The following is a 23,390-nucleotide window of genomic DNA, read 5'->3' as shown; positions in this document are numbered from 1 at the left end:
AGAGATAATAAAATAAGGATGGACAGTTGTATCATCACCTTGAAAACGCAGAGGACCTCCACCAATCAGGAAGGGTTGGTGGTAACCACCAACAGAAAAACGTGATGGTGAAACGAGTGTGTTTTCTCACTATCCCTGTTGGCGATCCAGGAAGTAGTATCCACCAATCACCGTCAATGTTATTCTTTTGGTCGTTATGAATGTACTCTGTGATTGGCTGCTCTCTGAGTTCCACCATAATGATGATGATGTCACAACAGTCGTACCCCTGTTTCGTTATCCTCCAGGCTTGCCTCTGGTTGTGTTGGCTCTGATCCCTTTGTGGAGTGGCCCTAAATATTTTGTCCTGTGATTTCCTCTTCTCCTCCGCCCCCCCCCCCCCTTAAACCGTTTCTCTTACAGCCCTGTCACGCTCATCAGCATGTGTCCAGAGCAGTATGAGTGAGTATCGACACCCCCACCCCCACCCCCCACCCCTACCTCTACTTCCTCTGAGCATGCTCATTGCACGCCCCTATCCTGCTGCTCTCTCTTCCTCCATATTTTACGATTCACGTCGTTTGCATTGGCTGGCACTAACAAACACTGCTTGATCATCCAGTCTTTGAAATACTTTTTTTCTTTTCATTTGATTGTTTGTTTTCAATGTATGCACTCTGGCCTGAATTTATGCAGCATTAATATCGACTAACCCACCAAATCACAAGAGTGTTGCTCTTTTTTTTTTCATTTCACCAACGCAGTTTTAATTACTCAATTTTAGCGATCTGCTAACTCACCAAATGCATTTGATGAGTTACACATAGATGAACGTACACTGGAATGCGCCGGGCTTTTGTTTTTTTGTCTGTTGCCGTTTCCATAGCGACTGTTTGAGTTTGTCCATTGCTCTCTGTCCCGCCCACCCCAGGCTCTCCCAGTCTCCTCAGCTTTCGCAGGACGACACTCATTCCAGGATAGAGCAGTACGCCAGCAGGTACCGACCGCAATTCTCCACCCCGTCCTGTAGGGGGAGACATTCCCTCCCTCCGCTTGTGCTTTACTCACTGATGAAACAGCAGGTCATGAGTCATTACATTACATTACATTACAGGCATTTGGCAGACGCTCTTATCCAGAGCGACGTACAACAAAGTGTATAACCATAACCAGGAACAAGTGTGTGAAAACCTAGAGAGTACGTTCAAGTGCGGAACAACCGCACAGTTCAACTTGGACCCTGTAGGTTAAACTGATTAGCACTAACACAAACGAGAATGGCAACAACGCAGTCTACGCAAAAATACAATCAAATGAGCGTAAAAAGAGTTGTACGTGACCCAGTCAGGAAGGGGGAGGCCACATCCCTGAGCAGGAGTTAATTTAAGGCAGCGTGTGAGCAGGATATCTGTGTTGATCTGGTGCCAATCAACCGGTTAACTTTGTTTCACAACAGATGTCTTGTCTAGGCCGGGCTTGTCTAAGCAATCCTGACTGCTGGATTCACAGATGTACAGTACAACAGATTGGCTGAGCGCTAGTCTTTTTGCTCTATCAGAATGTAACAGCATAAGCCTATCAGTGGTACCAGCGAATATCTATAGCATAAGGGCTGCACTGTTTGTACATACTGCACGGTGGTGGAGAGAAAACAGGCCTTTATGTAACATCTTCATCCAGTCATTTTTGGCCTTTTCGCCAGCGTTCTGTAGTCCACTGGATTCTTATTTGTGGGTACATTGTGCCCAATGGTACATTTTGGGAACTTTTAACTCCTTATTAACTGGAAAACCATAAAAAAACACCTTAAAAGAATATTACCGCATGATTAAGAAGATTTTTTAAGGGTTCCTCAGACCTATATATTTTGAGCCACCATCATATGCGTATGTCAAGTACAAAATTAACCGAGCACTTCTATTTCACGCTAGTACAATGTTCAAAGCGGCATACAGTGTGTAAACCAGTTAGAACTGCTGTGTGGTTGTAGGGGGTCAGTGCTTTGCATGCTCGTGTTAAATTAAAATGTGAGAAGTGTTGAAGTGAGGCCATTTTTTTTCTTCTCCTTTTGTGTGCGGTTCACATCTCTGCTTGCTGTCGGTACAGATCTATCGGCACAAGCAAAGCATGGAGTTAGACACCCCATTCAGTAGACTCCTGTTGAGGTCACTGGGTTTAGCGAACGCTAAAATGGAGAATTGCATGCGTTGGCTTGTGTTTGGATTGCGCGCGAGTGGTATGACATCGGTTCTCGTTTTGTGTTAGCATCTGCCTGGCTTTTCACGTTAAGAGGTTCACTTAGTCCGGACACCCATCTGCAGTAGCCATGGCAGCAATGTTACGGGGGCGAAATTGCTGCAGGTGTTTTCGAACGGCGCCAACACGTTTGACGTTGGATTCGTTTGTTCTCGTGTCATCTCCCCCCCCTTCTCCTCCCCCCCCCCCCAACACACACACACACACACACACACCCTCGTTTACTCTGTCAGATTAATGTCTCCCCTTCGCAGGTTGGCACAGATGGAGAGGTCCAACGGCTCTCTGCCGACAGACAGCAGCTCCGCGACTGGAAGCGTGTAAGTCTTCTCTGCAAATGGGAGGGGTTTACACAAAGGGGGAGGGGTTTACACATAGGGGGTGGGGTTTACACATATGGGGAGGAGTTTACATACCGGAGGACAGGTTTACACAAAGGGGGAGGGGTTTACACACAGGGGGAGGAAGTTACACATAGAGTGATGGGTTTACACAAAGGGGGAATGGTTTATACATCAGGAGAGGGGTTTACACATTGGGGGAGTTGTTTGCAAATGGGGGAGAGGTTTAGACAAGGGGGGGGCTTGTACATAGGGGGGAGGGGTTTACTCATGTGGGAGTGGTCAAAATGACTCATTTGACTGGTTTATGTCGTTGGGACCGGTTTATGCTTTGGGGAGGGAGTCAGGCATTATTAATTTCACTGGGAGAAAATAAGGGGTAATGAGTATTTGGAAGGGGGGGCAGGAAGAGAGCAGAAATGGGAGGGGTGGCCGTGCCCGCCGTTCCGCTGTCCGCGAAGGTCCTCCGTCCGCCTCCGAACGGGTGTGTGGGCGGGACTACGGGGGGCGGAGTGGCGGTTAACGTCTCACCCCGATGGTATCGAATTGATTGAACGCTCCGCTCTGGCTGCCGAGTTCAGACTTGAACACTTTCGCTCGGGCTGCCAGAGTAGATTAATGCCCCGCTGGAGCTACAGACAGCCGGTCTGTAATTACAGCCTCGTGGAGGATGAGCCGTGCTGGTAGTGCGGAGGTGGGATGGAGAGAGAGAGAAAAACAAACGCTTTCTCTGGAGAGACAAAGAGAAGTGCGGAGGGCCCAGCTCTTCAGTCTTTGGAACTCCTGGATAACGTTACTGCGTTTGTCTACGTTGCCCCAAATAATTCGGGAGCAAATAGGGTTGTTCCCTGGAAATTACACACATTTTTACATTATTTATCCTTGAGCACACGGAAAAGCCATTTTTCTTAATTAAGCCGGAAGTGATTTTTGAGACAAAGTTTTCCCGCCGTGGGTGAAATCGTTTGTTAATTAAAGTCCAGGAGAAGGATCTGGGCCCGTTCCTTGAGGGCCGGCGCGAATGCCGACGTGTGTTTTTCCATCGATCGCCCGCGGATCGATTAGGCAGTTATCAGCATGCGGCTGTGCTGGTTCACTTTGAGGCTGAGACGGCGGTGGTGGAAGCCACATCTCTTGCAGGAGCGTGAGAACACTTTTCAGCTCATGAGCTTTTCAGGAAATCCAGATAAAACGACGGATCGGGTGAACGACTGGAGCAGAGCAGCAGCGGTGGAATTCAGGAACTGACGTGTCCCCACCCCTCCCTAGGCCCACCCCTTGTGTGGGTGCGCACGCACCCCCCCCCCTCCCCGACCGCGCAGCGGGTTGAGCTCGCCGGAGCGGAACCGATCGAGTTAACCGCGCCGCCGCGAGCGTTCGGGCGAAGGCGGGATGACTAACGCGTGGGGGTTCTGACGGCTCTGTGCTGCGGTCGTCGGGTCGCCCTCCTACCTGTAGCGGGGCCCCACAGAGCTCCCATTTTAGGAGCATCTGCGCCTGAAAACCGGTGTGTGTGCCAACTGGGGAAAAAAATTTAGGAGCGACATCTACTAATTTGGGATGTGTTAGTGTGCTTCTAAATTTTTCAACTCAGGAGCACACGCGCTCCTTGGGGGGAAAAAATGCTAACGCAGAGCCCTGACCGGAAGGCCCCCGCTCGGCTCCCTCACCTCAGGAAACCCGCGCGCGGAACAGCGAGAACCGAACCCCCCCACCCCCCCCCCCCAGCCGGAGCGCTTTCGGAGAGCGAGCACGCGAACCCGCCAACCGAGCGCGGGGCGAAGGATCCCGAGCAAAACAGCTGAAATAATTAGGAATCCCGCCGCGGCGCGTCAGGCTTAATGCTCAGAAGCCTGGCCAGCCCGGATGAGAGGGGAAACAACAGATTTCTGTTCCTTTTGTAATGAGCCCTGAGAATTAGTTTTTTTTTTTTGTATCAGCTTTGCTTTTGGCAGGTTAGCGTTTCATGTACAACACCTGCTCTGAATCCATTTTCTTTGATGCTGTCTCCCTCTTTTACTCCCCATTTCGGAGTGCCTAATCGCATGCACCTGCGCTCGTGCTCCGAGCTCTGTAGCTGACGAGGGAGAGGGTAGGCAGGCGCTACACTGACCTACCGGCTTAATCTGGTGCGGTACGGACCCTGGCGGTGGGATGGTCCTCCCCACGGCGGTCCGGACAGCCGGTCCCCTTGCCCGCCCCCGGGGGTGGACTGTAGACTGGCTTCTGCAGACTGCATCCTGGTTCCCCCACGCCTACCTTACGTACTCAACCCTTTGAAGAGTAGGTTTATTGGAATGTTCTAGAACTCCGTTGCTTTCAGTCACCAGCAGTGATTGTGACATCAGCATTAGAATGTTCAGTCAAGAACACTCTAACCACATATTTATGATCTTGCATCTTAATGGGTTAATAGAGGTTACTAACTTATTTATGGTGTTCATGGCTCAGTTTCACTGATATCTATATTCAAAATATGTGTTGTAGTTCTAGGTTATATACTGAGTGCTTTACTGATACTGCATAATGTAATGAGTAATTTAAATGAGGAATACATACAGATACAGACAGCTCCCCAGGCCATCCGTACCCATCTCGTTTCCTTCATTCTCAGACTTCCTTCTGGGATAATGATGTTACAGCTTAAAGCCGCGTAAAGATAAGCTAACTTTACACGCGTTGATTCTTAATGGGGCCCTTCCTCCGTGTCTCCGTGCCGACGCGGCACTTTTTGTATTCCTCAGAGTGAACGGCGACGTTCCCCCGCTTCTGTTAAGTCGCTCGGGATAAAGACCCGTCTGCTGAGTGAATGTCCTGCAATGTAATAAAAACCCGCTGGTCTGGGGAATTATGTTCAGCCGAGTCGGCCACCGGCGCCCGCATAACTCAGGTGGCTGCGCTTGCGCTGTCACACACATATTTGTGAGTCGCGCGCTAACAGATTTTAATGCTAATGCGATTCACGGCCGCGCTCAGAGTGCAGCGCGTTTTGCGAAAGGAAGCCGTGTTGGGCAAGTCAATAACAGCACTTTAATAACAAAAACAGGCTTTCATTTCCCCGCTCGTAATTAGTCATTGCTGGAAAAGCATAAGTGTGTGAAGACAAGTGGGGGGGTGGGGAAGTGGGTGGGTGGGGGGCGTTCTTTTAAATAACTAGAACTAGTCCTTTTTAAGGACTAGAATGGGGATGAGCGAGATGGTGGTCCAAACCCCGGGGATTCTGGAGCGGCGTAGCAGACGATGGCGGGTGCGTGCGGGGTACGAAGGCCCCGGGCCTCCTCTTCCTCAGAGAATTGTAAATTAACCTCTTAAAAAAAAAAAGTCTTCATCCAAGCTGAGTGTTTTCAGAGGTACTGATTTGGTGTCCTTTTGTGATCAATTTCACAGGGAGTGTTTTGAGTTTGTTGCTGGGGAGGGGGAGAGGGGGGGCATGCGACTATTGGTACCCCATATTAAGGTATTTTCATCAAGCTGGCTTGTACTGAAGCATCTGCTACATGCTGTTGCCTCAAAATTGATTTTTCAGACATGAGAGGGAGATTGTGTCAGGGAGGCAACATTGTGGAGGAGCTGGTGATGTTTTGGAAAGGGTAGTGGGGGGGGGAATCTTCCAAGAGATTTGTATTTTGCCGGAGGTTATTATTATTTTTTAAACAGCGTTCCGCGCGAGCCAGCCGATCTTTCAGGGACGCTTCGGTGAGATGGAGGTGTTTCGTGAGTTTTTTTTTTTTTTTTTCATGAGGTTGGAGTTTTTTTTTTTTTAAATCCCAGAGACTCTCCAAACTTTGGGGAGGGAATTTGGCGGTCTCGCGCTCCACTGGCTCGCTAACTTTGTTGAAAGGCGTAGCGCTGGAGCGTGACTCAGAGCGTAGGCAGTGCTGTGCGTCAAACCGCAGTGCGTTCTGTTCACTGCGTTCGAGCGCATCGATGTTCTTTTGAATCCGCCGCTGACTTTCGATGCGCATTTCTTGCCACAAAGAACTTGTCTGTTGCAACAGTCTTTTTTATTTATTTATTTTTTTTTTTTTTTAAACCTGCTCGGATCGGTTTCTAGATCCGCACTCAGCGCTGACGAACTGAACACACGGAACCGATTGGCGTGGAAGAGCCGAAATGCTTAATTAGCCGGGCTGCGCGCTGAACGTCTGAGGACCTGTGTTTGTTTCCTCCTATCTGTCTGGCAGAGGCAATGTGTGTTGTCATCGACGCCTCTGTTAATTACCGAGAGCCTGGTACCCGCCCCCCCCCCCCACTTAGAGTGACCTCTTAGGTAGCATCTGTTTGGATGCCAGCCGATTGATGTCACTTCCTGTCGTGGCAACCAATTCCTTGGCAGCCGTAGAGAAAGGATTTTTGATGTTCTCTCACCCGCAAGCACACACACACACACAGACCTGATCTGACTCTCAAAAAAAAAATCAAAGGATTTGTACAAAGCCCCTCCCCACCGCCCCCAGTTCCCTGTGAGAGGAGCTGTCCCATCTGTGACATCTTGGATGAGTCTCAGATGATAGACTGCACAGTTTTCCCGCCAATTTGCGCACACAGAGTCGCTCCTCATTTTGAGCGCTGGGTGTTCAGCCTGACAGAAGCTCTCCCTCCTTTTATTTCTCTCCTCTCTTCCGTCGTCCCCTCCCAAGACGCTGCTCCTTTAATCCGGTTCGGTCTGCAAGAACATAATGGGCGTGGCCTGGCCATAGGGAATCTTGCGTTTTTGCAGATTTTTAGGTTTTTAGCAGGGTATTTGCCATCCTGTTCCTGACTGTAGTCTGTGCATGTGTACCGAATTCTGGGCTCCCGGAACATGAACCTCTCGTGAGCGAGCCAGGGGGTGCGGCATCGCTCTGTTTCGACCTTCCCCGCCCCCGCAGTCCCCTTCCCCTGCTGCAGAATCCTTTAATTGGCTACGTCTTCCCGTTCCCCCTCGCCGAGCTTGTTGCCGGCTAACGATTTGTGCATTAAACATTGTTATACCGGGTAAATATAGTCCCTTTTAATGCCTCGCCCCGGCCCCCACCTCCCCCCCCCCCCCCGCACTCCTTGCGCTGTTGTAGGAGGAGTTTGCCTCGTAGTTTAATGACATCTTCGGCACTCAGACGTTAAAGAACTCTCTCTCTCCTCAGATCAGCGCACCGAGCCGATTAAGTAAAGTACAGTCGTTACGTTCGGGGCCGCCAGAACCGTCTCAAGCCATTAGAAAAAGTCGTCAAATTCATGGGTGGAAGTAGCCGGGGACTGCAGCTTTCCGTCCGATGCGTTAGGCTGTCGCGCGGTTCGAAGAGGCTTTCCGTTTTAAGGGAGCCTTTCGCGATGTTTCGTATTGTTTCGTTTTGCAGGAATCCTTGAAAGTGACTTAAAAAAAAAATAGAAATGTGTGGCTTGAAATAGAATTAATTGAAAAAAAGCTTTTATTTAATTCTTTCTCCTTTTGTGAGTCGATATCAGTACTGCGTTCAGAACGCTGTTGTGTGTTATGTAGGGCCTGAGAGCATGCCGATATCCGCTTTACCAGGGTAAAAGTCAAGATGCACTTCAGCAGTAAATACAGTAAAATGTTAAGTGTTAAATCAGCTCTGATAGAAGTATACTTTGTCCTCATATAATGCCAGTGGTGATCGTTTATCCCGTATCCTTCGTAAGAGCTTTATAACTCCTTTATAAGCGGTACATAATGCTTCATAAGCAATGTTTTAAAACATGTTCATGCATCAACAGTGTATGTGCTGCACACGCGTACATTAATAACCGCAAGTGGACCTGCGATGTGCTGCATCACTGCTGATTCAGCAAGTGGCACTACAATGACACAATGAAGAGTTCTAGAACACTGACTCAGAATGGAAAAAAAAAAAAACATTCCCAAAAACCTACATTACATTACATTACATTACAGGCATTTAGCAGACGCTCTTATCCAGAGCGACTTACAGAACTTTTTACATAGCATTTTACATTGTATCCATTTATACAGCTGGATATATACTGAAGCAATTTCGGTTAAGTACCTTGCTCAAGGGTACAACGGCAGTGTCCTACCCGGGAATCGAACCTACGACCTTTCGGTTACAAGTCTAGTTCCCTACCCTACACTTCAAAGGGTTAATACGGCTGTTATTTTTATGTGTCTTTTCGTCTGATTTTATTGTCTGGTGCACCTGATCTTCATCCTGAAGGCACGGTAGATTTCTCTAACGGCGCTGCAGTTCGGTTCCCGATGCTGCGAGCCGGGGAAGCGTTCGGCCTTGTTGGTCCGCGTAATTATTTCAGACGAGAAGCAGTTAGCGGCGCTCCGCGTCTGATGAGACAGACTTCAGTCTCCGGCTAGGTTAATGAGGGGAGCTCACTCGCTGGTAATGAGAGCATTGTGCTCCAGTAAAAACGCCGAGCCGGATCCAATTTAAGAGATTTAAGATTCGAGAGATCCAATTTAACAAAAAGAATAAATAAATAAATAAAAAATTCAGCTCAAGCAGGTTTCTCTATTCTGTGGGCTTTTTATGGTCCCACAAAAAAAAAACTATATTCAGAAGCGGATTGAGCTGCAATAAATTAAGAACATTGCGCGGTGGAAAAATCATTCGAGAAATTGCTCCGGTTTCAATTTAACATTAGGAGAGGACAGCATAATATTGTAGTAATCGCATGAAAAGTAGAAGAAAATAACCATTTCTTTTTAGAAATTATATCTTCTCGTCCTCTGTGTGCATGATGTGCTAACTCATCGTGGTGGTGCTGGGGGTATCTCAAACTCACGTGTGCTTGAGTGACAGTTGACCCCCCCCCCCGCCTCACCTGGTTGCCATGGTTCCCTTGCAGTGACGACGAGCACACCCTGATCCTGCAGTACTGCCAGACCCTGGGGGGGGAGTCCCCCCTCAGCCAGCCCCAGAGCCCCGCCCAGATCCTGCAGGCGGTGGAGAGGGAGGAGAGGGGGGAGCTGGAGCGCATCATCGCACGCCTGGAGGAGGAGCAGAGGTACCGTCCCGCCCCGCCCCGTCCCGCACTGGCCTCTCCCTGCCTCGTCCCACCCTGCTGAGCCTCACCCCACTCCCCTGTTTGTCTGCACCGCTCCTCCCAAAAACTCATTTCCTCCACCCCCTTCCCACGTTGTCCGCTGTCTGTGCCTTTACCACTTAGCTCTCTGTCTGCACTGCTCCTCCCGAAACCTGCCCGTTCGCTTCTCCCCCCTTCCTACATCATCACAGTGTTGGGTAATGTAGCCCCTCCTACACCGTGTACATTAGCTCCACCCCTTTTCCATATTGTCTGTTGTCAGTATCAGGCAGCTTCTCCCCTCTTTTTCAGTTTTTCAGAATTTCAACCTCTGTCCTCCTGTTGCCACAACCTCCGTCCCTCATCCGTACACACACACACACACACACACACACACACTCTTTCCTCTCTCTCTCATCGCTCCTCTAGTTTTATTGTCCCTCCTCTCTCTCTCTCTCTTTATTTCTTACCACTCCCTCCCCCACTCCCTCCCCCCTCAGACTCTTTCCCTGCTAAACACACACACAGTCTCCTGGCTCCTGCAGTTTATGTAGCCAGCCTATTGATTAGGAAATGGAGAGAGCTGGGGCCAGCTGCCCTGTGGAGTCCACTGCCCCCCCCATCCCATGCCGGTGATTTATCAGCCCCCAGCCCCCTAACCCGCCCGCTTTAGCGGTAACAGGTCCCGCAGCTCACGTCTTTACCGCCATCGCCGCGGCGATAAACACGAGCCGCCACCTCATACCGGCGATGACTTAAACCACCGTAACTGTGAGAGGGGGCCGAGCGCGGGCGGCGACGGCTTGTTCCCGCGGCCGCCGGGCTCCCGGCACGCCCCCCCCCCCCCCCACACCTCGCCGGGGGCAGGGTCGGGCGGAGCGCAGTGAAATAAGGACGTGCCATTATTCATCGGGCGTCCCGAGCTGAAGCGGCCTCTCCCCCGAACGTGACCGGGGGGGGTGAAATGTAGGCCAGCGCTCGCGAGGGGCGCCTGGGGGCGTAAAGACGTCCGCAGACAGCCCCCGCCCGGCTGTGGGGGCGTGCTTAGGCCCATATACAGTGGGAGGGGGCAGGGCCTTAACTCTGTACAGTGCAGGTGGGGCAGAGCCTTGGGTCTGTTCACTGAGGGAGGGGGCCATGGCCTTAACTGCAGAACTGTTTTTATTCCACATTTGCAGGATCATATTTTAAACCCTTTTACGCTATTAAAAATGGCTGCCCTTCCTGCCCCACCTTTTTTCGCTCCTGTTTTTTTCCCACATTTTATGTGAGATCTTTGTTGGCCCTCCATTCCTGAAGAGTTTTGGAGATATTGGCTCCATCTCCATTTTCACAGGCAGTCGCTTTCCTGGCTCACAGAATCCCAGACTCTCCAAATGGATTTTTTTTTCCAGCGTCTTTTGTGTGAGATTCTGAGAGCAGGCTTTTACAGTGATGGGGCCCGAGTTATCACATCCACTGTAACAGTCTGCTTTTCTCTCTGCCTGTCCTCAGTGCTAATGGGGTGAAATTCTCTTCTTTATCCGTGTGCCTCTGTGGGTGTGCTTTTGTGTGTTGTGTGTGTGTGTTTGCCTTTGTGGATGTGTGTGTGTGTGTGCTTTTGTGTGCGTGCGTGGGCATGTGTGTGTGTCTGTGCATGTGTGTCTGTGTGTGTGCGTGGGCGTGTGTCTGTGTGTGCGTGTGTCTGTGTGTGTGTGTGCATGTGTTTGTGTGTCTTTTCGTGTGTGTCTGTGTGCGTGTGTCTGTGTGCATGTGTGTGTGTGTGTGTCGTGTGTTTGCGTGTGTGTGTGCTCATGCGTGTGTCTGTGTGCATGTGCGTGTGCGTCTGTGCGTGCATGTGTGTGTGTGCTCATGCGTGCGTCTGCGCATACAGGAACCTGCAGCTGGAGTACGAGCAGCTGAAGGAGCAGCACGGTCAGAGGGCGGTGTCGGAGCTGGCGGGGCAGCACGGCGGGGCGGAGGAGGCCGACCTCCTGGCCGAGGCCAAACTCCTGCGGCAGCACAAGGGCCGTCTGGAGGCCCGCATGCAGATCCTGGAGGACCACAACAAGCAGCTGGAGTCCCAGCTCCACCGACTCCGACAGCTGCTGCACCAGGTCAGCCTCTTTCTGCAACACCATTCTGGCACAATACGACCTTCGCACTGTCGCAACACAGCCACGATAGAGCCCTCATACTGTTGCAATACGGACTTTATACTGTCGCGATAGAGCCCTCATACTGTCGCAATACGGACTTTATACTGTCGCAATAGGGCCCTCATACTGTCGCAATACAGCCTTCATACTGTTACAACACAGCTCTCACGTACTGTCGCAATATGGCTCTTGTACTGTCGCAATGCTTCTCTCATACTGTTGCAATATTACCCTTGTTCTGTCGCGATAGTCCCCCCATACATTCTCAGTTCTGCCTTTGTTCAGTGCAGCCCTGGTGGCCCCACAGGACCCCAGTGAACTGGGGACAGGTGCAGGCCCTGTACCTGTATAACCCCTAATACCCTTTACGCTGCCACACAGTCCACAGCTTCCACTCATAACGCTAAAATACGGCCCCTTTCCCCCAGGAAATGTCGACGGTGCACTTTACCGATAACGCATAAACGCCGCTCCTGTCCCAAAAATATGCCCCATAACTCGGCGCTATCTTAGAGAAATACCGCCCCTGTCACTGTGCTGCCGGATCGCAGGTACCCCTGGCGGCTGCCCCAGCCCTGCTCCGTTCTGCTTTCCAAATTTCAAATCCGTGTTCTGGAACTCGGAACGTTGCTTTCAGTTACCATTGGCTTGGACTGTTACATCAGCATTAGAACGTTCCGTTCAGCATTAGAATGTTCCGTATGTGATGTCACAGTACTTTAAAGGGTTTGAAGTCTCTCTGCGTAAGAGCCGGCCCTGCTAAACGGCTGGCGGTAAATGCGGGGCGGGGCTAATGCACTTTTCCCATAGTCTCTCTGGCGGGCGCGAGTCAGCGCCCCCCCCGCCATCAATCAAAGCCTCTTATGCTGGCTCGCTCATACCTTTCATCACCGCGCTCCGCGGGCCTCTACGGGACAGCGTTTCCGGAAGCCGCGGAGGGCCAGTAAATCGCCCCTTTCCCCCGTTTGGGGATGTTAAGGCACTGCTCGAGAATCGGAGATGCGGGACGCTATTTCAGCCTTGCTCAATTTCCGTCTGTCAGGCGTACAAGAGAAATACCCGTTCACCCCGCATTGATTTTATAATACAGGCATTACAGGAAAAGAACAGCGTCGGCTCGGCGCCTGTGCTGGAGGGCCACTAGCGTGCTAGCTTGCGTAGCTAGCGCGCTCACCATCCCCACCGCACACACATAAGGCTACTTATTAGCCGAAGAGTTCAGTGTGCATGGTGCGAAACGTCCGGCGTTTATTTATTTATTTTGTGTGTGTGTGTGTGTGTGTGTGTGCGCGCGTGTGTGTGTGTATTGCAGTAAATTCTGGTGTGTTAACCTCTCTGACATTGGAATTCATTTATGTGGCGCTTGTTTACGGGCTGGCTTTATCACTACTGGGGCAGGTCATGTGGGACCTCCTTAATTCAGTTCAGATGAAACTCTAAATCAAAGGCCCACTTTAGATTTAAAAACACAGACCCAGGGCTTCCCTCAGGGAAACAGTGTGGGGTAAGGGGGTTTTGGGGGTGGGGGGAGGGGGCTGACCAGTTTTCAGCTAGTCCACCTCATTCGCTGCACGCGAAGCATCTTCCTCCAACTCAGGACTCACGCGGCACGCTGAGAAGAAGCAGCGGCGGCCATCTTGTCTGTCAGCGGAGAGCACGTGCCTGTCTGCCGTCTCCTGAATCAACAGCATAGGCTGAGGCAACAAGCATGGATAAATATGATTGGCTGTTCCAATATGGGGAGAAAAAAAGCCTTTTTTTAAATAAAAAAAACTATTAAAAAAAAAAACTTATAATACAAAAGTCATTAAACAGCTCCCGCTTTAGTGTGTTCTCTGTCGCTTCATCAATACGTTTCATCGAATTCAGTTTTAGCTTCTTGAGAGCGGATTTATCGGATCATCATTTCCTTGGCCAGGGTTTTAAATCCTTGGCCAAACAGGTGGTATAAATTCAATTTCAGAAAGCAAACCCGAGGTATTGACTTTACAAGCTCGCCGCAAGGGTTTCGTATAAAAATAAGTCGACCGCACTGTGATTCACTTATTCTTTCAGCAGGATGAAGTTTTAGCCTCTGGCTGTGGCCAGACGAGTTCAAGCTATCCTTACGCATGAGCGCGCTACCCACACACACACACACACACAAGCGCGCGCGCGTACACGCACACAGGTATTCGCAAGGCGATACAGCAACAGCAGGATCTGTTTTTATGTAGGGCGAGCAAAACAACGGATCCCAAAATAACCGCTCCAGTTTCTTGAGCGCAGGGGGCTCGAGGTGCCACTGCAATGTTCCCTAAACGCTTCCTTTCCATGAGGCTCAGAGGGGTCGAGGTGCCCTCCCAACGTTCCCCAAACGCTTCCTTTCCATGAGGCTCAGAGGGGTCGAGGTGCCCTCCCAACGTTCCCTAAACGCTTCCTTTCCATGAGGCTCAGGGGGGTCGAGGTGCCCTCCCAACGTTCCCCCCTAAACGCTTCCTTTCCATGAGGCTCAGAGGGGTCGCGGTGCCCTCCCAACGTTCCCCCCTAAACGCTTCCTTTCCATGAGGCTCAGGGGGTCGGGTGCCCTCCCAACGTTCCCCCTAAACGCTTCCTTTCCATGAGGCTCAGGGGGTGGTGCCCTCCCAACGTTCCCCAAACGCTTCCTTTCCATGAGGCTCAGAGGGTCGGGTGCCCTCCCAACGTTCCCAAACGCTTCCTTTCCATGAGGCTCAGAGGGGTCGAGGTGCCCTCCCAACGTCCCTAACGCTCCTTCCATGAGGCTCAGAGGTCGAGGTGCCTCCCAACGTTCCCAAACGCTCCTTCCATGAGGCTCAGAGGGGTCGAGGTGCCCTCCCAACGTTCCCCCCCAAACGCTTCCTTTCCATGAGGCTCAGAGGGGTCGAGGTGCCCTCGCAACGTTCCCCAAACGCTTCCTTTCCATGAGGCTCAGAGGGCTCGGGGTGCCCTCCCAACGTTCCCTAAACGCTTCCTTTCCATGCGGCTCAGAGGGCTCGGGGTGCCCTCCCAACGTTCCCCCCTAAACGCTTCCTTTCCATGAGGCTCAGAGGGGTCGAGGTGCCCTCGCAACGTTCCCCAAACGCTTCCTTTCCATGAGGCTCAGAGGGCTGGAGGTGCCCTCCCAACGTTCCCTAAGCGCTTCCTTTCCCTGAGCCTCGGAGCCACTGAGGCGCGCATCGATTTTTCGATTTTCTCCCAGCAGAGCGGAATCTGCTCGCGAACGGAGGGGGGGGGGGGGTTATGGGAAGCAGAACTTCGCCCGCAACGTGAAAAAATGTCAAAAGCTCCGCGTTCCGTCGCTCGCTTTTACAGCACAACCCCGCAGAGAGAGAGAGAGAGCGAGAGAGAGAGACAGATCCCGATCACGTGGACGTTAACTCAAAACGAAACCAGCCGTCTGTGCGCCTCTTTCCTCCTTCCTGGTCCATAAATTCCGAACGTGCCGACGCCCCTTTTTTTAATTGAGATTTTGTATCCTCTGGCGTTAACCACTGAACTCTGTCAGAGCTCCTTTCTGATGCGTTCTGTTATTTTTCCCTTTTTCTCTCCCCCCTGTGCATTATAGCGGTGTAGCATTTAATGCCTAAATTTAAATTGAGAGGCCGCCCTGTTCCCTGCTTGTAAATAAGCACATTATTCCGGCACAGTACTGTAAAAAATAATGAGCCTGTCTTTCGGAGGTCAACGAAGAGACCGAACAATAATTAGGACTTTTTCCTCCAAGAAAATATGGCCTCTGGTTTTACAGCATTACTGTACCGTACATGGATGCTTTCCAGTCATTCAGTGACTCAGAAGAAACTAAACAGGATACAAAAGGAACAAAAAACACATGACTTTTTTACAGTGCATTCAGGCCACGTCATCTGGAAAAACATGTTTTTATCCCGCTCTGTTTTTTTTGTAGTTTTTTTTCTCCATTTCAAACCAATGTGAACCATGAATTTTCTTTTCTCAATGGAAGCAATCACAACCGTCTAATGGCACACTTCTGTAATCTCAACCCCTCTCCTGCCGTATGCTAAAGATAGCATCGTTCATTCACAGTGAGCGCGATGGTTTGCTGGTCTGTCTCTGCTCTCTGCTCACATAAACTCAGGTGGGATGCTTTGATGTTTTCTTAGCACTGTAAGCCGCTCCAGATAAGAGCTCTCGCTAAATGGGTATAATGTAGTGTAATGACAGGGTGCACTGAGGAGGTGTTCTCGGCCTTTCATCGATGCTTACAGCACCGGTGTTCAGCGACGGTCCCGGTGTTCAGCGGCGGTCTAGATGTTCAGCGACGGTCCCGGTGTTCAGCGACGGTCCCGGTGTTCAGTGTTGGTCCTGGTGTTCAGCGACGGTCCTGGTGTTCAGTGACGGTCCTGGTGTTCAGCGACGGTCCCGGTGTTCAGTGTCGGTCCCGGTGTTGAGTGACGGTCCCGGTGTTCAGCGCTAACGCAGCCGTACGCGGCGCACCCGAGTCAGCCGCTAGCATGGGCGTAAGGGGGGGGGGGGGGGCGGGGAGTGCACCCCGGCGGTGGCACGCGCTCGATTCGCGGGGCGTAGCCGCGATGATGCTTCCTGGCGGCGTACGCGCGGTGTGAAGCGTGTCGCCGTGACATCGTCCGCCCGCCCCGCCCCCGTCAGATAACGATCCCGCCGCGCCGCGCGGGGCTCCCGGAGAGCACCCGCGCCTTGCGTCTGAGCTTCCCGCTGTAACTGACCAAAAAAACACCGCCGCACACTCACGCATTAATAACAAGCGCCGCACTTCCTGTTTCCTGTGCAGCCCGAGGCCGACTCCAGGATCAACGGCGTCTCCTCGTCCAGCGTTCTCCAGCAGAGTCTCAACGAGGACGTGGAGCCCCAGCCCGAATTCGCAGGTTAGTACCGACTTTGGGCCTCCCCGGGGTGTCTCCCCGAAAAAAATACTCTGGGTCCCGCAGGGGGGCAGGTCACACAAAACTGGGGCTTTTTGTCCCGACTGATTTCCCTTTGATTTCCCTTTCCCTGATTTAACATCGCTCCATCGCTAACAAGTAAGCTGTAAATCCTTTGGGGAGAAAAAAATCTGTTGCTGGAGTTGTTTTCGTGCTCGTTAACTGACGCGAGGAAAGGTCATTATTCAGCAGAATTTCTTTTATATCCCCCCCCCCTTATAGGAAACCGGGGCAGTTGTCTAATTAGCGATTTACTGTCCACAGTATAGTCATTTGGCAGATGCTTGTAGCCAAAACAACTTAAAAAGCATTAATAAGTAAACACCACTAGAGCAAGAGATTAGAATAGTTACAGTTAAATAAGTGCCGTTGTCACGGTTACGGTCCATGCTTCAAAAAGCTGCAAAACAAAGGCTTTCAATTAAAAGTTCTGGGCTTTGCAACAGCAAATTTTAAGAATTATCCTGACCTATATCTATACCTAAATCTGCATGTGTGTTGTTTGTTGGGTAATAAGCATTAAAGTTGCAGAAATGCTGTTTCTTCTCGATTCTTAGCCTTAGTTTCCCTCAGAAAGAACTTTAGTTCTGCGGCGGGGTGGATCCGTAGCCTCAGAGTCGGGTCAGTAGGGGGTGAGATATTAAACCGGCTCAGTCCAGCCCCCCAGTGAAGTGTCCCAGCTGGGCTGATGGCCTGAAGGCCAGAGCTGGGGAAACGCTGCGTTAGCACGTCTGCGTGCCAGACAGCTGTGCTCCGTAACGACTCGAACCGTCACGGCCAATCAGGGCTCGTCTGGCGGTCCGCGGGAGGGAGAGGGGGGCGTGTCACAGTGCGGATTTTTACGGGCAAGCTGTCCGCGGCGCGATCTCTCGGGGTTTTCCCTGAGAGGAACTGTAGAACGTTGGGGTCGCTGGCGCGGTTTCTGGGCGCGTTAGCGTGCCCGTTAGCATGCCCGTTAGCTCGCCCGTTAGCGTGCCCGTTAGCTCGCCTGTGGCGAGGTCGGGCACAGTGGTGCCTCGTTTTCAGGTGGCAGGGGAGAGCGTTGCCGCAGCAACGGTTCAGGTGTTGTCACCCCCCGTCCTGGAGCATAATAATAACACGTGACCTGGCATGCGGTCATAAGTCCTGCAGTACCCAGCATCCTCTGCTTCTCTGTCCTCTCTTAGACTGCCGCGTGCATGTGTGTGTACTGTGTGTATGTGTTTCTCTGTCTTTCTGTCTGTCTGTGTGCTGTGTGTCTGTATGTTTGTGGGTGTGTGTTTTAACTCGTGTGTGTGTGCGCCTGTGTGTCTGTCTGCCTGTGTGTGTGTGCGCTTGTTTCTTTCTCCCTCTGGCTGTGCAGTGAAGTTTAGCTCTGGGTGCGCTGATCACTTTGTATTCTGAAGCGCACGGAGCTTTGTGGTTTGTGAGCTAGCGTAGCCGCCGCCGGCCTCCCTGCTCTGCCAGGCAGACACGGGAAGAGACAGGAAGGAAGGAAGGAGCTGCGTTCCGCCGGGTCTCCCCTGGCTCGCGTTGTCAGCGCTAGCGTCCGTCTGTCTGCCGCGTCTGCTGGAGATAAACACCCCCCGGGAACCCCTGCCTGTTTTGTGCCCGGTGGCTATCGGCGCTAACCTCGCGCTGGTCCTCCCACGCCGAACTGACCCCCCCCCCCCCCCCCACCCTCCTTCCACCCACAGCCCTCTGGACCTTGGTGTCGCCCCCCTTCACCCAGACCAAAACGCTCTTGCCGGTTATCGGTTTAACGTGGCTTATAAATTCAACGCGGCAGTACTGGTTAAACACTTTGCTCGAGGTTGCAAGGACTGTGCCCCACCCGAGATTTGAACTGGCGGCCTCTCTTGAGTTCTCAACACTTCCCCGTCTCTGTGCCTTGCTGTAGAGCAGGGGGGTGTCCAATCTTATCGGAAAAGAGCCAGCGTTGGTGCAAGTCGGTGTTTTATTTCAGCACTTCACACGCGATTGGACTATTTGACTAATCATGGTCATCAATCAAGATCTTGATAGGTAGAACCCAGGTATCTTTGGGCTTGGCTAAAACAAAAACCTGCACCCACACCGGTCCTTTTCGGGAAAAGACTGGACCCCCCCTGCTCTAGAGTCTCATCAGTTGGTCCGCCGCTACTGTACAGCTAGTTACTGAAACTTTTTCGGGTGGGAGGTATAAGGATCTTACTCAGCACTCGTCCTCCTCACTCAATTTTGGCGGGATGAGAGGCGCCGTCCCCCTCAGGATTTTGACCCCTGCCCCGGGGGGGGGGGGGGCGTTTCGGCGTTTCTCATTGTATAGCGGTAGGCGCTAACGCTAGCGAGTTTCTCTCAGCTCGGGCCCCATTGTTCCGGCCCACGGACGCACCTCCCCCCCCCCCCCCCTTGACGCCTGTAGGTAGCGGGAAAGCCGCCAAGGCGGAGATTGACTCACAGGCCTTTAAAAGGCGAGCGTGTCGTGAGGAACTCAGGGGGCCCGGGGGGGGGGCGGTGTGTGTGTTTTATAACGCCTCACACGGGGGATTCTGGGTACATCGGGCGATCGTGATCATCGCGTCCCACAGGATGATGCATTTTTTAAAAAAATTGTAATATCCTCGTCTAAAAGTTTTTTTTTTTCCTGAAAAACTTTTTCAGTTGCTCACCTTTTGGATGATGATTACGAGGCTCGGTGCTCATTTCCTTCACGGAAGAGAGGCAGCTCTGCAGTTGGTTCGTCGCACATCGTGGACCGTGGGCTTTCCACAGTAATTAAACGGGGGGAAAAAAATTGGGGGAAAGTTGTATAATTGACACGGACGATTTTTAAGCGCACGGAATTTGAAATAATTAGGCGGGCTGGGTGTTGAATGTTGGGCCCGTCGGTCTTGTTGCGTGTTCACGCTCAGGCTGTTGCCTGCCGGATCCCTTCTGGGGGCGATGAAAGATTCGCTCATTCGTGTGCGAAGTAGCCCCCGGTTTTGATGCAGTGCCGCATGCCGCAGTGCCCTCGTGTTCTCACGGGCGGGACGGGGGACGGGCGCTCCTCAAAGCGGGTGATGACTCGCCCCCGGGTCACGCGCCCCGCCCTAAATTGGCGTCTGAGGAGGATTTATGGGCGGGAAACGGCCCGTGTTTGAAGTTCGCTGCGGCTGAAGTGAGAATTCACCTCGGAGATGATTAGAGAACCTGCAGCTGAACCATGTGATTCTGCCTCGCTCCAGAAACAGAGACCTTGCACCGTATCACCACTGAACGACAGCCTGTCGCTCACTGTAGTATCGTCAACGGGAAAGGCCCTGTTTTACACAAGCCATCGCACGCGTGCAGTGCTGCTGCTGTTCATGCATCCAATCAGAGGCTAATCCTGTTTTTCTATGCATATTTTTGTTGAAGAAAGCAGCTGTGGTTTTCTCTGTACACCTGGTTCTGATTCAGGTTGATTAATGTGTGTTCCTTTTTTTATTCTCTCCCCTCTTAGCACCAAGCCTTGCTCCCAGACAGCAGGTAAGACTTTATTTACTCTCCGTATGGGCCGCTTTGCATGTCCATTTTGCTGTCAATCGTGATGGTGCAGTGGAGGAAAGAGGAGGCTTCCGTCTTTCTTCTTCCCTGCAAAAAATAGTAATAATAATTTGTAAATCAACTGGTAATAGTTATATCATGACGTCAAACACGTCCTGTAACCAAATGTGTTTTGTGTATATTCAAATATATTTATATAATCTGAAATAGAAGTTGTTCACGGTGACAGACCTGTCTCCTAGCCGTTTTGCGTAGTGGTGAACAGAGGCATTCTGGGTAACCTTTTTCGTGGAGACACCCGCTGACGGTATGTGGCAAATTATGCGCTGCCGTCGACGCCCCCCGAGAGGAGAACTCCGAAAGTACTGAATTCCGAGTTCCGCACCCTGGACATCTTTGTTAGCACCTGTTTGTTTTTCCCCAACATTTAATTAATGGGTTTTTTTTTTTTCTTTCTTTTGCTAATCCTGCTTTGCAATTTACCAACGCACTTATCGTGCAGACTTTGTAATCAGACGCATTAGTCCGTCTGTCTGGTAAATGCGTTTTATTTTTTATTTATTTACTTTCAGTATGCAGATGTATTAACACAGCCCATTTTTAATTTTGAACGAGCGTTTTTAAATCCCTGCTTATCTCTCCATTAAACAGCAGCGCTCCAGGTTTATTAATTTTTTTTATTGAAGACTCATAAGAGCGGACTTTTAATAGCAGAGCGTTTCTCAGGGTCACATTACCCCAGTGAAAGGCTGCATGCTGGTGTACTCCCGTGCCCCCTGATCTTCAGAACGTACACGGGCGGCTCCAATCTGATTTAAAAGAGCTGCCTCTCATTGCTGTTGTATCTATGGAATTCATTTTCTCTCCAAACTGAAGGAAAGTGATCCATAACCCACCTCTCACCTAAAAAAAAAAAGAAAACCTTACATTACAGGCACTTAGCAGATGCTCTTATCCAGCAAAAAAATCTTATCCACAACTATGCAGCTGGATATATACTGAAGCAGTGCAGGTTAAGTACCTTGCTCAAGGGTACAATGGTAGTTTCCTACCAAGAAATCGAACCTGTGACCTTTGGGTTACAAGACCAACTCCTTAGCCGTCATGCTACACTGCCACCCAGGAAGGATACACCTGCAGGCCTGTTTGCCTCAGTGACCCGCCTCAGGTCTCCCTCTGTCTGAGCACGCCCAAGGCTCTGTTCCTCTGATTGAGTTGCTCGGTCGGGCCCGGGGGCGGGGGTTGGGGGGTTGATGGATTAGCAGGTGCCACGGGGATATTTCGGCTCGGTCAGAGTTTTTGGCGCTCGGTGCGCAAGCAGAGTCAAAACTTTCCGGAGCCTTCCGATGGAAAAAAAAGGAGGGAAAATTACACTCCCAACTACAGCTTCATCAGTCTAGGGGTGACAGTACGCATAATAGTCTTCTGAAGTTACTAGTGCACGTAATGCCACTGTTGTGTGTGAGAGTATCAAATGCCAGTGTGCCTACTACTGCAGTACTGGGTCCACTCTCATAGTGTGTGTTTCTGTGTCAAGTAGCAGTCTAAATCACTTTTGGAGAGTGTAGATAGCATAGTTTAGAGATATCAAACTTGAGAATTTAATTAATTTAATTTGGTCAATGCATTGTTTTGTACCACATCTACATTAGTTTGAACATGTTTTGAATAGAAATTGCATGGGAATAATGCATGATGAGCATTTCCGTGCTAAAATAGTTCAGTTAAGAACATTCTAGTCACATATTGTGAAGTCACACCTTGATGGGTTCTAGAATTTTTGACCTGGAAGTGTGTGTAAAGGGTGGTGGTGTGTACTTTTTGTCAAGGTGATGTGAAGGCAGAGCAGCACGGGCAGTCGGAAGGAAGAGCTCCCCCCTGATTGGACGACAGACTTCACAGACTTTGGCACGGTGGCCCCGCCCCCTCGGAAAGATTGACAGGAGGAGAGGAGGCCTCCGGTGGAATCTCACCCAAGACCCAAAGACATGGACCAGGACCACAGAACTTTTACCGCGTTGTCATCGTGTACTATGCAATTGTAAATTTTAGGAACTGTAGATTGTACTCGACTTTGGTTAAGCATTTGTCAGTGATTTGAAGATGAAGGGGGGGAGGGGGTGGGAACGGGAGGCTTTATAACACATACAGATACATATAATATTTTCTTTTGTCTTCTTTTTTTGTTGTTCGTTTGTCTGTTCGTTCGGTTTGCTGTCGCTGGGAAATTTTAAATCATTACCGTACATTATGACATTCCACTGGTTTTTTTTTCTTTCTTTTTTTTTTGCATTAACACTGAAGAAATTTGGTTTCCTTCTCTGCACATAATGACCACCCTTTTTAAAGATGTCCTCACTTCGACCATCACTATTTTTTTAATAGCGTGTGCTGTGAACACTTGCCCCTTTAAAAGTGTCAGTGTGCGTCGAACAGGCTGTAAGCGCACTGAACGTGCACTGTGTTGTAGCATTTGGAAACCCCCATTGTGCCTATACAGATGCCATTCCAGTCAACTGCAGAATACTGAAAATCGCGCGTCTGAGATCGTGAAAAGAAGTAGAAATACAAAACCCGTACATAATTGCTTCTACCAGGATCAGGATTGGAGTCCCGACATTCGTTTCGCGTAAGTTTTTATAAATGTTTTCAATCAGACGAAAGCCATGACTGCCTTGCTACCTCAGACACAAACACCTTTTCGTTAGCGCTTTGTCTGTGCTGGTTTTGTTTCGATTTTTTTTATTTATTTTAATGTTTTTTGTTTTGTTTTGTTTTGTTTTTTTGGACACGTATCACACGAAAACACAAAGCTTTCACTGGCTGACGCTGTCGTACTGTCCGGATGAGGAAAGAAAGAGAAAGTTGGCAGTCGAGAATACAAAAAGAAAACAAAAAAAGGACAAACTCTTATTCAACCAACCGGCGCAGTGGCCTTCGTCCGTCGCTTGGATATGCCTGTACACCTTTCTTTGACCTTCTAACTGGCGATTTTCCTCTACAGTGTGCGCAAAATGTGTGCTGTACTATGCTCTCCTGTAACTGTTAGTTTTAACGCTACTATAAATCTCTCCAGCTACGTCCTTCGATGATGAAATAGTGAACTTTGCTATGAAAAGAACTCTGTCGTCATTTTCAGGTATGTAGTCTAGACTGATCACACTACATCTAATATGGCTAAAAATATGTTTTATTCTAAATAAATGTTTTATAACAAGTAGTTTTTTTTGTGCGTGTGTGTGTTTCCTTTCCTTTGTATCAGCAAATTTTCT

The 23,390-nt window shown here is 50.4% G+C and overlaps 1 protein-coding gene across 1 annotated transcript in view; it reads left to right on the top strand.

The window, feature by feature from the left end:
• The window catches only part of utrn (utrophin), a 195,696-nt gene extending 172,358 nt beyond the window's left edge, over positions 1-23,338 (top strand). Inside the window, exons 68-75 of the mRNA XM_064341251.1 lie at positions 403-441; positions 911-976; positions 2,490-2,555; positions 9,393-9,551; positions 11,443-11,665; positions 16,479-16,572; positions 20,075-20,100; positions 21,948-23,338. Of these exons, the coding sequence (XP_064197321.1) occupies positions 403-441; positions 911-976; positions 2,490-2,555; positions 9,393-9,551; positions 11,443-11,665; positions 16,479-16,572; positions 20,075-20,100; positions 21,948-21,956 (682 nt within the window). The 3' untranslated portion in view covers positions 21,957-23,338. The remainder of the gene's footprint in view (positions 1-402; positions 442-910; positions 977-2,489; positions 2,556-9,392; positions 9,552-11,442; positions 11,666-16,478; positions 16,573-20,074; positions 20,101-21,947) is intronic.
• Positions 23,339-23,390: the final 52 nt, after the last annotated feature.

Source organism: Anguilla rostrata, chromosome 6, assembly GCF_018555375.3.
Source record: "Anguilla rostrata isolate EN2019 chromosome 6, ASM1855537v3, whole genome shotgun sequence".
Lineage (NCBI taxonomy): Eukaryota > Metazoa > Chordata > Actinopteri > Anguilliformes > Anguillidae > Anguilla > Anguilla rostrata.
This window is presented reverse-complemented; position numbering and strand designations above follow the sequence as displayed.